The sequence below is a fragment of the Neltuma alba genome, unplaced genomic scaffold (genome assembly GCF_004799145.2).
Source record: "Neltuma alba isolate B1F8T4 unplaced genomic scaffold, ASM479914v2 tig00012121_pilon, whole genome shotgun sequence".
Classification (NCBI taxonomy): Eukaryota; Viridiplantae; Streptophyta; class Magnoliopsida; order Fabales; family Fabaceae; genus Neltuma; species Neltuma alba.
This window is the reverse complement of record NW_021636673.1, coordinates 1-16,066: the sequence shown is the minus strand read 5'-3', so window position 1 is coordinate 16,066 and position 16,066 is coordinate 1. Positions and strand designations below refer to the sequence as shown.

At 34.6% G+C, this 16,066-nt stretch overlaps 1 protein-coding gene across 1 annotated transcript; it reads right to left on the bottom strand.

The window, feature by feature from the left end:
- Positions 1-2,677: 2,677 nt before the first annotated feature.
- On the bottom strand, positions 2,678-8,289 carry LOC114723051 (tRNA (guanine-N(7)-)-methyltransferase-like). The gene is made up of 8 exons (XM_028909188.1): positions 8,002-8,289; positions 7,834-7,890; positions 7,098-7,173; positions 6,636-6,715; positions 6,447-6,496; positions 6,276-6,360; positions 6,038-6,136; positions 2,678-3,102 (listed from the first exon to the last, which is right to left on the bottom strand). The coding sequence occupies exons 1-8, from the start codon at positions 8,287-8,289 to the stop codon at positions 2,881-2,883; spliced, it is 957 nt and encodes a 318-aa protein (XP_028765021.1). The 3' UTR covers positions 2,678-2,880.
- Between the last annotated feature and the right edge of the window lie 7,777 nt (positions 8,290-16,066).

Genomic DNA, 16,066 nt, shown 5'->3' with positions numbered 1-16,066 from the left:
GTGATGATGAAGTTTCAAAAGATTAATGATAGTGTTTATTTATTACACAATTGCATTATAGATAAAACTTTTAGATGTTGTTATATTGTTAATAAATGTTTTTAAATATTCTTAGATGTTGATGAATATTTATATATGATGATATTTTATATTTGTGACTTAATTTTATTCATATCTATGTCTTTTATTAATAATTTCATTGGTTTATTTTCATATTTTTATAAAAAAATATGATAAATATAAAAAATAGTATTTTTTCTTAAACGGGCCAAAAACCCGCGGGCCGGCCCTGACCCTGTAACTTAAGGGCCGGGCTTAGTAAATTGGGGTATTTTTAAAATTTCAGCCCTGGAGGGCCGGCCCTTTTAAGCCCGCCAGCCCTGAAGGGCCGGCCCTGATTCCCGGCTCTAGTCTTTTGCTGCGGAAATAAACTCCCCTCACGTTTTAGAGCCAAAAAACACTTTTAGATGCTGAGTAATTTTCGGTGTACGGTATTTTAACACATTTTTCGGCATAAAATATCTAATTTCTTGACTTTCTTCGAGTTTACATTTTCCTGGACGATTTCTGCTAATCAAAATATATACGCGAAAAACCATATCGTTAATAACTATGCAAAATTCTGGTAAAAAAAATCAAACTATGCAAAAGAAATTCTAAGGTCAGGAAAAAATCTGGGTACCAATTAAAATATATTTATTTAGTGAAAAAAACAAACTACGAGCCAAAACAAGGATTACACATGAGTGGAATGAGTCGAATGCTCTGTAAGCCAAATGTTTCAATTCCATTTTCTTCACAGACTGTCTTTCTAATTACGAATCCAATTCAACCCAACAACCCTAAACCCAATAACCCAATTTTTTCTGGCCGAAAAACTCATAACACAGTCTTTATTTGAGTCAAGTTAGACATTGGTAGAGCCGGTAATATGGGTTAGATCCACAGGTTGAACCCGCCAACCCGCCAAAAGATGCGAGTTAGGGTTGGCTTTTGGTCAACCCACCACCACCTGAAAAATATGAGTCCGCACTGTCACAACCCGAGCCCGTGACGGGTCAGCCCGCGTCAACCAGCCAACCAGCCTAATTTTTTTAAATTTTTTTATATATGTTAAAATATCGGGAGGTGGGCTGGAAAGGTAGGAAAAATTTATGTTTGAACTTGTGTTTTATCATGTTTGGAATTTGAACTATGGACAATTGTATATTTTGTGTTTTAATGTGTTGTAATTTTGTCTGAATGCTTGGAATACTTTAAATCATTTCTGATTTTTTTTAATTTTTGATTATTTATAAGAAAAAATTTAAAAAAATCTGGCAGGTTGGTGGGTTGACCTGCCAACCCACATTAGTGGGTTAGGGTTGGCAGAACACCAACCCACCAGAAAATGAGTCTTTTGAGCCCGACCCAAATAACCCGTAGCCCGTCACAAGCTAACCCGCAAGCCGTGGGTTAGCCTGTTTTACTAGCCCTAGCATTTGGGCCATATTCCTAATAATTTTTCAATTTTTTCAAATTATATACCATGCTTATTCAATGTAAAACAAATAAATTACTTCTCCGGTCCTTAATATAAGACCAATTTAACTAATTTGATTAGATTAAGGAAGTTAGGTACGTTAGTTAATTATAAGAAAAATGACACATTTTTCCTAAAATACCATAATCATCTTTCTTAATACCTCATCTCCCTCTTTTATTTGATTATGGTTGATGGAGTATCTATAGGGGTAATTTAGAGAAAATTGATAAATATGAGAAATGGATCTTATATTTAGGACCAAAACTAACTCAAGAATTGGGTCTTATATTAAGGACCGGAGGAGTATATAATAAATAACTTAAAGTAATGAAATGAAAATACCACATGGGAAAAATCTGTTTTATTAATTATTTTTTTAACAAGCAATATATTTTATTAAGACCTATTTGGAATGAGTTATAAACAATCTTTTAATCATACTTTACAAAATATAAAGTGTTTGAAAAAAAATTTCTCAATTTACATGAAAATACTTTTAAACACTTAATAGACGCTAATTTAAATAGACACTTAAAACTCATTTAGAATGACTTACAGGCATATTTTCAATTGTAATTTACAAAATACAAAGTGAGCATATGAGAAAAATTTGTCTCGACTTAAATAAAATATGCTTATAGGTGCCTTGTCGAACACATTTATTAAAACAAAAGGAGAATTTTTACTGAACCTAAAACACTCCTAAAGTTACCAATTGGGGTTGGGGTGACAAAAGAAACTAGTTCCTCACAACATGATTAATCAAAATTCGAACTCCCGTTAGGAGAAAGGCTCACATTTAGTATCTGATAATACCTCAAACAAGATTACCTCCAATTGATAGATACCTATGCTTTAACCCAAAAAAAAAAAAAAAACACTTCTAAGGTTGGCAGAAAAACAAAAAAAAATCCATGAAAATAATTTGAAATCCGATGCAACCATTTTCTAATACTGCCGGGTTGAGGCATGTCAAATAAATTTTAAAATTTTATAAATGATATACTATTCCTATTTAATATATAACATAATTGAAAAAAAATAAATTATATAAAAATAATTTAAAAATCATATAAAAAATAAAGATACTGAAATGAAAATACCAAACGGGGAAAACGTCTATTTTATGAATCTAACACAAAAAAGGGAGAATTTTTACCAAAATCAAATAACAGTTTTCTACCATATTTTCTGTATGAAAACAAGTCTTCTTTCCCAACTCATCCCGTGACTCAATACCTCTAACGCGGCTCATTCATCAAACTACACAAAACACAGATACCTAATATTTAGTAATAGAATAAAATACATGATACCTACTATCTAATAAGCATCTCTTCTAATGACTCCATTAGTTACATATGCTTCTGGTACATCCTTCTGAAAATTCTTGCACCTTCCAATTCTGCGTGAATCTCTCTCTCGGTCCTTATTTCCATGGGGTTGCTTAATAGCCATCCTTCACAGTCGCACAACATGCTTGGGTTCACAGCATCGATATGTTGAAGTGCTTCAACTTCATCAAACTGATCTCTCATGTCAAGTGCCACTTCAACAACATCAGATTGGATAAGAACCTGCTCAAATACAACCACAAATCTGATTTTAAGCCAGAAATTCAGCCAATAACTGAAATTTTTCAATCGTTGAAAATCATATCCTCCAAAAGGCCTGTTTGGTATACCAATGTGAATTGTGAAGTGTCTGTCATTCTCCTAAGAAAATTATACACACTGTCCGGTATGTTCATATTATCATTACCCCAAAATGTGTCTCTTTATTTCTCAATAGCACCTCAAGAGTCATTTTCCCGCTACTTTTTTCATTTCCCCTTTCATAATTGTGTTTCTGTCAACCACTTTCTTCTACAAATAAATGTATATGGGAAGAAAAGGGGAACATGTAATGGGAAATTGGGAATGGATCACATTTGAATCATGAATACAGGCATGCTGAACCACGATCGATAAGAAATTCAAATGAAGAATCAGTCATCAATGAAAATTTAAAAATCATCTCAGCATCGTTAAAGAAGATAGAAAGATATCATGCATTTTCCATGAAAAAAGTCTAGATACGCCAAATTTTTAGTCACAGTTTTCATGCCAGCGCAGATGGCAAGTAATATTTGAGTGCAGGATTGCATTAGTTAAGGTGGGGCCGGCAGCAATCAGGGGCAGCCATAGGTGCAGATTTGAAGAAGTATAATGCAAGTGGTGGGGGGCAACAAGCTGCAGGGTTTCAATCTAAATCCTCAAGAAGCTTCTGAGACTTCCTCAGGACCATCCAACATCTCTTCCTTTCTCTATCGTCAACTCCTTTATCATGCTCGTATGTCTCCTAACATGCGAATGAAAAATTTCGAACCGAGAACATCCCTTCCCTTGCCCACGTAATCCTACTCTTTTTTTCCCCTAGGTAGTTTCATCAAATTGAGAATCTTAATTCATTTCCGAAATTTACATGTTGATATTTTAATCCTCAACTTCGAGCCTATCCAAAACATCAAACTGCATAAGAATATTCCTCTTTTTTAATCCAATATCTCCAGAAACCCCCCCATACTCCCAATCTTCAAATGTCTCCTCACAAACTTCAGCTTCCTCATAAACTCTTAAGACCTATTTCCCCCAAACCTGGGACAGAATACTCTTCCCACTAGGTTTAAACTCGATTGAAAAAAGAGTGGTCCTAATCCACATGTTCTCAAATCTGAAATGGAGTCAGATCCCTCTTCAACCTGCCAGATCTAAGTGGAGGGATACGATTAACAAAAGACTTAGAAGAGTCTCTCTAATCAATCTGGGGAGAAGAACCCTCCCGCACAGAAGTAACCAAGCACCTATCTTATCAAACAAGACATCTTCACGTATATTAACAATCCAAGTGAATCGCCTCTTGGCTGACATTTTGTTTTTGTTTTCCCCGGGGCTTATGCACTTTCTTATAAAAGACAAGTTGGGATTTTCTTAGGTGAGTGTGATGTATTGTCTTCCTTCCAATTAATTACCAAAAGAGAAAAAACAAAAAAAGGTTAATCAAACATATTATAGAAGGCATCACCAGTAAATCACAATCTCAAATAAAATAACCAAAATCTCTCATACCAACAGCATTTGAGTAAGGATGTCACTTGCAACTTTATTTCTCTCCCAGATTTATCCAGCTGTTAAATTAAGTTTGGCATGGAAAATTTGTGGATCTTGGACTCTCAGCTGTCCCTCTCATTCCCTCAATGACTTCAGTGAATTAACTTTTCCTAGCCCACCTGACCCTTATTAGTGCTGATGAAAGAACAGGCATAGGAAAAGGACCAAATCTAAGATCACCACTGTTCCACAAACACCCAAAGAAACACCATCACCGCAACCATGTTCTACAAATTATTAAACAAACCCACCAAGAGCTCCATCACTTTCCTTCCTAATTTTATCCTCTTTTTCCACTTGAAACACTCATTTGCAATCTATGTTATGAGGACACATTCCTCTGCATCAATGTTCAATCCGTAAAATTATCCTTAAAAAAAATCCTTTTCTAAATTGTCAGAGAGATCAGAAGATTATGATCCTTCAAAGTCCATAACAGGCATGTATTCTCCTGCTATTTTAGACCTTGGCTTAACTTCTATCACGCTCTCCATTTTCCATTGAAATCAGACCCTTTGTACTTGCGGCTTCTCTTTTTCCAGAAAATGGAATACATTTCACAGCTTGTGCAAAATTCCTCAGTTCGCTCGTTCTTTGTATCCTAGAATTTGATCTCCATAGAATGATCCCACACCCCAGGCCCACACATTGACACATCCAAGTGGTGACTCGATAATTTTGGCCTGTTCCTGCCTGTACCCAGCAGATGCTAATTGTCTCAAGCATGGCGATAACTAGACCATTGAACCACACATCATGGCTAAGTAGATTCCACGTTCTCTCTTGTCAGCATCCATGCCTAACCTTTTCAAACTTCAAACTTGTCCTTCACTAATAACTGATCCCTACCTCCCCACCCCCCACCCTAAAAAATAAATAAATAAATCACCAAAATAACCGCAACTCATTTTCAAAGATCACAGTGAACGGTCGATAGATTAATGCCTATTAGTTACTCCTCTGGTTTTATTTATAAGGCACTTTCAACTTGTTTCACACAAACTAAGAAAAATCTTAAACTGCATTAATTCTGCACTAAAATATAAAAAATTTCCAATTTATCCTTATTTAATATATATACCCTTAAAAAAAATAACTATCTATACTCTAATAAATAAAGTATCAAATAGTACATTCATGCTAAAAATTTAATGAAGTGACTTATAAATAAATAGGACCAAAACATTTCTTCTCTCCCTATAAATAGAACCAGAGAAGTACATAACAACAAATAATTTTCATGAAAAATCATTTAAGAGAGGTAATTTTGGCAGGAAGCTATTTAGTAAACCATTGGGTAACCCTGTGGAGCATACAGTTGTTAGGAATCATGCAAAACACGTGCAAACAAGCACATATATACCTGTCCCCCCGGCACCATCATCTCTGCAATAGCACCAACCAAAGGCTTCTGTACAACTCTTCTTTTATGATGTCTCTTCTTGAAATGTGGGTCTGGGCACTGTATTTGTGAATTAAAATTATAAGATTGCAATTGAAAAGAGTTTCAACTTAAGTTATTAACCAAAACATTTTGGACCAAAGCCTTCCAAATCTAAATATAAGGAGTCAAATTGATCCTAGCATGAGGAGACACTCACCAAAATTGAAACAAACTTCAATGGCCCAGGATATGATGTAACCAAATGCTTGAAGGAAATCGTGGCATTTGCAAACAAGAAATGACTGCATTTCAGGCAAACAGTCAATTAGACAAAAATTAAGCATCTCCTTTTCTTAAATCAGCATTCAAACAAAGTTGTGGCTGGTACATGTTATTAAGAGCCAGATCTTTTACCCATACCTCAGCACGCTTGACCAACTGCACATGAATGGAATACATTATAACACCATATAGTTGAAGCTAAAGGTGAAATCAAGTAAAATCCTTTAAAAGGAAGAAATCATCAAAAGAATTCCAAAGCAGAAGTATGTTTACCAAAAACAAAAGTTTTCCTAACCTTTTGCCTTATTTCCAACCCCAAATAATTTCTAACTCCAGGATTTCGTTTAGCAAGCCATAAAAGAAGCCTGCCACTACCTGAGAATACTCACAAATTTCAGATGCACAGAAACAACAGTGTACCTTCCAAGTACTGACATAATGATTTGATTACCAGAAAAATTGAAATTGCTTATGATGAGAAGAAAATTAACAAAATGATAAACATATAGTCCAACAATATATCAGAAAAGGGAAAATCCCTATTTTATTATCTATCATATGAAAATGCTTTTCCTAAGGATTCTCTTAAATAGAAATAGAGATCGAAGTAACTAGGGAAAAAAAAAAGATTGTTCAAATCCGCCTCTTCTAGATTCTAGAGGGATCATCCTACTTGCATACTATGCATCACGTCTAAATACTAATAATTGACAACAGCTACTGCAAGCAGATTTTATGACAGAAGCAAACAAGCTACCACATCCAATGTCAACCATGAGTGGCAATGTTGGGTCACTGAAGACTTGATTCCAGTCCGGAGCTTGTGTGGGTACCTATCAAGAAATAGAAACATTAAAAACAAAATCCCATACCAAGAAAGTAACGTAAGAATCCAGTTAAATTCTTATGATATTGGAAAAACCAAGAAGTTGCCAATTATAAGTAGGATGCTGTGACCATTCAGCCAAGGTGACATCCTCGTATATGTTGAACAAATCAAATTCTAATCAAAATAAAATTCTTAGGATAAATTAATGCAATTTAAAAGCAGTCAACAAGAGCTTATCATTTGCAATCTTGAATTTCAAATTAAGAGAAACCAAGAATCTTCAATATTTCTTATTCATTCAGATGCAAGATGCAATTCCACAATTTGAAGTCCTGCGTCATGCAGCTACAGGGCTCAACAATCCATGTAAAACTCGTCATAGTGGGAGCCTGTGTGTGTATTACAGACATAGATGTATGATAGGTTTACTGGGTCATTTAGGTTGACACCAACCTTTACATTCAAATTAGAATTATTCCAATATCTCAACACCTAATGTGAAAAGATGCTAATGACACATTTTATTGACTTTTAATCGCATGTTGTACTTTTTAAAATCTGAGTCGGTACACCTGTTGATTCAACTTATATGAAAATCATAAATGCCTGTAAAATCAGTTAAAAATATAATGGAATGGATTGCTGGAGTTCACAAAAAACATACAGAGAAAGAGGAACTTAAGGGATTGACATGTTGCCTGATTCTCACAGGACCCAAGTCCTGCGTTGGATATATAGTAAAACAACAGAATATTAACCCTGAAGTCATTAAAAAGAGAATCAAACGAAAACCCCTCTGATCTCAGCAAAATTAAACTAAAGATAAAATTACCAACTTGTACGAAAGATTAAGATCTGCATACTCCAATGCCACCAGTTCGGGGCTACTCAAATGCACTTTATTAGAGTCATTTTCTGCTACTTCCGCAGCAGGAAAATCGTTGCGGCTACAGTAACAGTGTGAATGACAACGAAGCGAGGACGAAGGATGAAGAGAGAGTGAAGTTTGCAGTATTAGCGACGAAAGAGCGACTCTCGCAGCAGCCCTGCGCGGCACCGAACCACCTGCGCTACGATGGGAAGTGCAGTTGTGTAGCTGCAACCAACGGGATGAAGCCATCAGCTATCGGTACTCCCATTGAAATTCTTGTCTTCATCGGATAAATTTCTATTTGAACCGGGATGATTTATTTAAATAGATTGGATAAATTACACAAAATTTTCGCCAAATTTTGAATTTTAGATGAACAACTTTGTTAGCCTTTAAAAGTTAATAGACTTCAACAGTTCAACTATTAACCAAAAATTTATTGTGAAATTTTAAAATTTAATGAGATTACCTAGTTAGACCCAACCTTTTTTTTTTTTGGATACATGAGAAGGCTTAACGCCTAATAATAAATAAAGGTTAGACATAGGGATGGGGATTAAAAAGGTGTTTGGGAACCATGGAAAATGCTTTTTAAATACTTTTCTATAAATTGAGATAAACTCTTCTATATATTTATTTGATATATCATAAAATCATTTTTAAAACTATAATTTTCATTCCATCCAAATATCTCTTAAATCTCATATACTTGTGTTATATTAGGATCCTCAAATTAGAAGGGCACACTTCCAAAAGAGAAGACTTTGCAATCCGTTCCTTTGCAGGTTGATCAGCTATTTAACTTGTAGCACTTTTAGCAAGCCATCGAAGAAGATATCTAGCCTTCCCATGCTTTTGTACAGGGATGAGCAAAACCGAACCGTAACCGAAAACCGAACCGAACCGAATTTAATTTCGGTTTTTCGATTCGGTTATTTCAGTTTCCGGTTACATATTCGGTTTTTATTTTTGTAATAATTCGGTTTCGGTGTTCGGTTCGGTTCGGTTAGTAGGAAAAATCAGTTATAACTGAAAAACTGAAATGAATATATTATATATTTATATTTAATAAATGTTATTATAATAAATTATATATGGGTTTATGAGAACTCTTTAAATATATTTATATTCAATAAATGGGTATAATAAATATTATTGTAATAAATCACATTAAATGATGAAATATTTATTAATTAATGGTTGTAATTGTGTTTTATTATTATATTATTATTTAAAATCACTTTCATATTTATATATTTCGGTTAATCGATTAACCGAACCGAAATAATTCAGTTAATTTAGTTTCGGTTAGTTCGGTTATCGGTTTCGGTTCAGTGTTTAAAATTTGTTCTATTCGGTTATTCGGTTAATTCAGTTATTACTGATAATCAACTGAAAAACTGAATACTCACCCCTATTTTTGTAACCCATCTCACTAATACAGGCAATCACAATCTAGTAGCCCCGATTCTTTGACCCAATCCAATACATTGAAATTACAAGTATAATCCTCCTCATTTTCCTTCATATTCTTTGGGAAAAAAAACATTTTCGAATTTTTTTTCTAAATTTTTAATTTAGTACCAATATATTTTTTCTTAATTAAATTTTTAATTTTACTCTACTAACAAACTAACGTTACTCTGTCAACAACATTATTCTCCATATAAGAATTAATAGTGTTGAAAGAAAAAATTTAAAAATTTAATTAACCAAAAAAAATCACATAAGTATCAAACTAAAAATTAAGAAAAAATGTAGGTACTCTTAAAATGATTTTAGCTCTTTCGTTCAAAGCCTGTTGCTAGTGTAAGGACCTTTGTTCAAGGTTGTCAACAAAGCTTTCTATTCTCTAAATTGATATTCTATCCAATCCCTCTCAAAAAGAGCTCGATGATCGATTTCCCATTTTTCCTGCTAAGTTCAAGAAGTATTTTCTTGCTTTGTGTACACCTTAAATAATACTACGATCATTCTTTAATATATGAGCTAGTTTGACATTAAATTTAATTCTAAATATAAAACTTTAATCCATTTTGTTTCTCATATTTATCTTTTTTCTAAATAGTCATTACCATAGTTGCACATATTAAAAGTTTTATTAAATGGTAGTTTTAACTAATACATATGATTAGCAATAGTATTTTAAAAAAATAACACTTATTTATTACAAATAACTAATTTAATAAATTTTCTTAATTTACTCAAATTAGTTAATCAATCAGTTTTTATATTAAAGACAAAAAATACAAATTTGTTCTCCTGTCACACCTCTTCTTTCAGTAGATTATTTTCTTCAGGGTTTTCCTTCTATATTTCTTGGTGATCATGACATCTGTAAATTTGGTTACCCAAAATTGGCGTGTTAAGAAAATCAATGATACTCTTGAGAGGATGCCATGTGAGGAAAACAAATTGAAAACAAAAAGAAAGGGTACGAGTGTTCAAACTATGATCTTAAATGGGGAAAACCATTTTATCGGTACATATAGTTTCTCTTAGTTTTTAATTTGATACCTGTATGATTTTTCCTTTTAATTAAACACTGTAATTTTACAATACCGTTGGCCCCTATAGTTTTGTTGTTAGTACTGTTAGTTCCTATCCTAAACCTAACTATGCTAACAGAACAAAATTATAGTATTTAATTAAAAAAAATACATATGTATCAAATTAAAAATTGAAGAAATATATAAATACCTCCAAAATAGTTTTTTTGTCTTAAATGCAGGGACGAGAACAAAAGTTTGTGTGATTCACATATTTATTTATGGTAATAATTTTCTTTTGCTCGTGAAGTCATAGAAAGTTCTCTACCTCAACATACAGTGGAAAACTAAGCAAGAGAACATGCCATTAGCCTTCTTAAAATCTGCAAATCAATGTACTACCTCAACCGTTGGAGACTTTTGAAACGTCCTTACTTTTACCTCTCAGAGTACACGATCGAAAACGAAATGGAACATTCAAATCATAATTTAAGCCCAAAAATTAAAATTTTCTTTTAAGTCCTCAGTATTGTTCACTGTGCATATTTCCAGATTACAGGTTCAACTTTAAAAAATCATAATTAATTCTACAAATATCGTACGGAGGTGCTCCAAATTTCTATTTGAAGCTCTTTCAATGCTCTTCAAGGAAAAAATATAAAAATGGACTTATCCGTAGCCAATTTGTACAGTTTATTATCTAAATTTTACTGTTCATTTGATTTAATCTAGAACTTCCAGATTCTGTGCCTCAGCTTTGAAAAATCATATCTCCTTGTATACATATCCAATTGAGGTAGTCTACTTTTCATTTTAAAGCTTGGGACATACTATATGCCTGCCAAAATTCGTGGCTTAATCCATTCATTTGATAGGTCAAACTGGAGCTAGAAGCTGACTACTCCAGGACCTATGTTTTATCCCTTATGCAATTCTTACTTTAATTCTTTTAAGAATCCAAGCACGTATAACTTGGTCTTACTCTTTCTCATTCATTCGATAAACATTCTAATCAATTACATTGTATCATTGGCATCTATAAACATAATTTATATAATAGGAGAATTATACATTAATCCTTAGTCTCATTCATTGACATCAATAATTTTCCACCTTCTTCTCCTTCCTTCTCATGCTCCCCTTCATGCAATCATTGCCCATCATTGATTGCCTTAAAATGGTGGGTTAGAAAGGGGTGAGATTCGGGAGAATCTCAATAACAAACATTACATATTAATCATGCTAGATAGATGCTAATACATGATATGCAACTTGCTTATTCTCTTGTTAATTAGTAACATATTAACATGCTTAATGGTATCTACTTAATGCATGGTCATGGAGACATAATCTACTCATCGTAAATAGCAATTACAATAGTCAAAACATGTCACAGCATCAACCAAATCAATCATCATGTACATATTAATACACAAGCATACAACATCAAGCAATGTTAATAGGTAAGTTCACTACCTTGCACTTCAAGTTTTCTTATATTCTTGAACCTGTTCCCTTGACCTCCCAACCAACTAGCTTTCAGTCAGCCTGATATGATATTATAATAAATAAATAACAGAATTATGAGTTAGTTAGAATAATAGTTAGTTACTAGCAGCTGGACTTTGCCTATATAAACAGGCTTATCTCTCATTTGTAAGTGTGCTGTATTGTGATCAACCTAGTGGAACTCTCTTTCTCTTCCGTCTATTGCCTTCTACTCTCTCCCCCTTCTCTCAAAGTTTCCCTATTCTCTCTGTTTCTCTTCGCTTTCCCTTCTCTCTCTCTCTCTTTCTTTACTTTTCATAACAGTGGTATCAGAGCCAGTCTTTCCCTCGGCCCTACCCACTACTCGGTTCTTCTCCCTCATTCCCAATCAATTTCAAGTTCCATGGAGGAACGTCTCCTCAACATCGAACAAAAATTGAATTCAGTCAATGGAATACAAGGCTCTGTCAATAAATTAAAAGAGGCCCTTCTTGACTTGTCCACGGAGCTGCAAGAAATCATAAGACAAAAGGACCTGCTCCGTCTTCGACATCGGGGTCCTTGGCAGAATTTAATTCTGAATTTGACGCAATTTCCTCCAAAATCTCATTGCCTGAAGAATGGTTGGTTGATGCTTATATCTCGGCGCTGCAAGAAGACTATGCTGGACCAGTACGTCTATTCATGCCTCGGACGATGCGCGAAGCCAAAAGCCTCGCTAGAATGCAGGAGCTCACTTTGCAATGGAAGCGCAAGAAGCCCGAGGCCCAAGAGGTATTCTTTGAAATGCAAGAATCGTCCAGTGTCAACGGCCTGTTAGAAACAATCTCACCAAGAGGGGGTGAATTGGGTGAGTTACAAAAATTTACAATAAAAAACGTGTCAGTATTGAATAAAAAACAGAGAGTCAGAGTATGGAGAAATTTAACCGCAGAGAGGAGACACAAGATTTATACTGGTTCGGTCTAAATCACGTGACCTACTTCCAGTCCTCAGAACACCTCTGAGTATTTCACTATTTTCCAAGATCGACAGGGCTCTTGGTGCCTTGGTACAGTAATTGAATCGCTCAATCACTCCCCCTTACTCCCGTAAGGACACAACCCCTCTCAAGAGTCCACACTCTTGAGTGTCACTCAAGTTTTTAATAAGAGTAGTAATTGGCTCTCTTACAGAGTGAATTTAATGATAAACACCGATGCTCGGTAGTAACGTGAAACAAAGTATTGAATGCTAAACTAAATAATCGCAGGTGGTAGTTCCGGTATTCAATCTCTTCATTAATGCTTCTTCTTCGCGCCTTTTATAGTTGATATCGTTAAGTAGCCGTTAGACGGAAGAGCTTCTAGCCGTTGTGACTCCGTTTGCGTGTTTTGCTGGTTTTAAACGGCTCTGCCATTAATGCGTCTGAGCTTCTGACACTGTAGGTTGCAGTCTACGTAATCCCGTTGAAGAGCCGTTACACTCGTTTTCATTAATCTGCATATTTTAAGCTTTGAACAAATAGAGTCTTGCGGTGAATACTTTAATCTTGAACGAAGAGAGAAAACAAATTTATCATTCAAAGATTTGTGACGAATCATTTATCAGTAAGAAGAACAGAAAGTCATTCTGGTTTAGTTTGATCGAAAAGATGATCGATTACTTGATGATAGATCAAGTTATCGATAAACAGAATGAAGACTTTTCGAATTAGATCACCAATATTATCGATCAAGTGTTGGATCATTGACTCTAAGAATTATCATAGCAAGAGGAAATCGTTCCATGATCGAACAAGTGATCGAACACTTGTTTGATCGAACAGATTATCGATAATTCAAATGTTATTGAAATGAAGCTTCAGTCATTGATGATCGAACATCTTATCGATAAATGTATGATGGATAATGTCATCGATAAACTATGGGTATGTATATATTCAATGAAAGACACAGGCTATCTGAAGTGATCGAACAGTTGATCGATCAATGAACAATCGAACAAATGATCGAATAAAGTAAGAAGAGAAATTTAACCTTGTAAGACAAAGAAAATGATTATCGATCACGTTTTGTGAAAACATGAGTTCCAGGGAATTGAATGATCGATCATATTATCGAAAAACCAGTGATCGATTAGGTGATCGAAAAATAGTTCACCATAACTTAATGCGAATATAGCAATCCTTAGACTCTTTTATCGATCATGTGTTGAAAGTTATTTAAGCAAACAAGTTAAATTTATCGATAATGTTTATCGAATTTTGGTTGTAGGAAAAAAACTGAATAAGAGTAGATAAAGGCATTGATTATCGATCATGTGATCGATAATTTTATGATCAATAAGGTTATCGATCCATCAGTGAAGTTGATTACCTGCATTCAGAGAGTTAGAGCATAAAGTTCGAACACGTAATCGATAAATTGGTACAGAATTAATGTGCAAAACAAGTAGATTGTGTTACCTTTTATCGAAGTCGTTATTGATGACTGATTTATCGATCACTTGATCGATAAATACACTTCAGATTTGTTTCTCTTATCAGTAACTCGATTGTTTATCTGATATTATCGATCAGTTTATCGATAATTAACCATACTCTTATGTGATTTTCCGGTTAGCGATAATCGATCACTTTATCGATTAATTGCTTATCAAATAGTTCTTCGATCCGAATACCTACTATTAACCTGATTTACTGTAGGGAATTGAAAGACGACGCGCAGCGGAAAAATTTTAAAACTTTCAATCCCTTTCCGGATCTACCGATCGCGTTTAAGACAGGTAGTAAGAAGCATTACCTTTAGGCGTTCGATTCCCTGGTGACTTGATGATTCGGCCGTTCAGGATGCTTCTGCTCGCCTCCTGTGTCGTTCGAAGTCGACAACTCTGGTCGGCTTCCTCTACCGGTATCCACGCGAGTAGCCCTCAACCTCGAACGGCGTGCCAGCGCCTATGTCCGTCTAGGGTTTTTAGGAATCCGTCCTCTCTCCTCTCTTAGGCCGTCTCTTATCTGTTGTTTCTCTCTCAGTTAAACCCTAGCTCCTCATATCAAATATATAGGATGCTATATAGGTTAATTAATAATATTTAATTTCGAAATTAACTCTAAATTATTCCGAAATTAATACAATATAAAATATTGCCTAATCAGATAAGAGAACAATTAAATAAATATGGTTTAAATTAAATCCGTCTCACAGATTTAATTCTCCTATTTATTTAATAAAGAGATGACGGAATTAATTTGTATATATATTTAATTTATCCTTATATTAAATCTAACAATTAATATCTCTTATATTTATATTATATACGAATTTATATATATATATATATACCCGTCCACCCTATATTATTCATTGAATCTGGACATATCTTAGATTCATGAATCTGGACATCGTAACTCGTGTCAGGCTATTTTGTGTGCGACCCTGTAGGCCCATATGAAGTTGGCAGTGGGCCATTAACTATAATGACCCACAAGTCGTAAGCGGTCTCTAGCAAGACATCACGACTACCCAAATCATATGAGGATCGTTGAACGATGCAACCTTTCATACAACCATATCATGTCCCTTTTGTCTCACGACATTTTGGTCATGATGAGGCATGGAGAACGTCATCCTCCTATCCATGACCGTTACTTCTCGATCCCTGAGTAGTCTGAGTATAGAAACGGAACTACCTTTCCATTATAGTATGGCCATACATTTCTCAGACTCACTCATCGAGGGGCCCAGTAATGTCTCTCTACGAATGTGAGGGACAAATTCCATCTTGACCATTCACATTCCTACGCATGAAAAACCACTAAGCCTGAACATAGTCTTTATGATCACTCAGGTCAAAAAGTGACTTTTGACTAGGTCAAAGCTAAGCGTTTCTCATGTATGAATCCATGACGATCTCAGGTCAAAGGGCACAGTGACATGGTTTGTATATGAGAGAAGCTTATGACTTAACCCTTGCAGCTCTCTCATAGCGGGTCGGTCCAACACCTTGTACTCTTCATTTGCCTATGACTTTAATTTATATCTCTATATATCTTTAAAGTCCTACTGGTC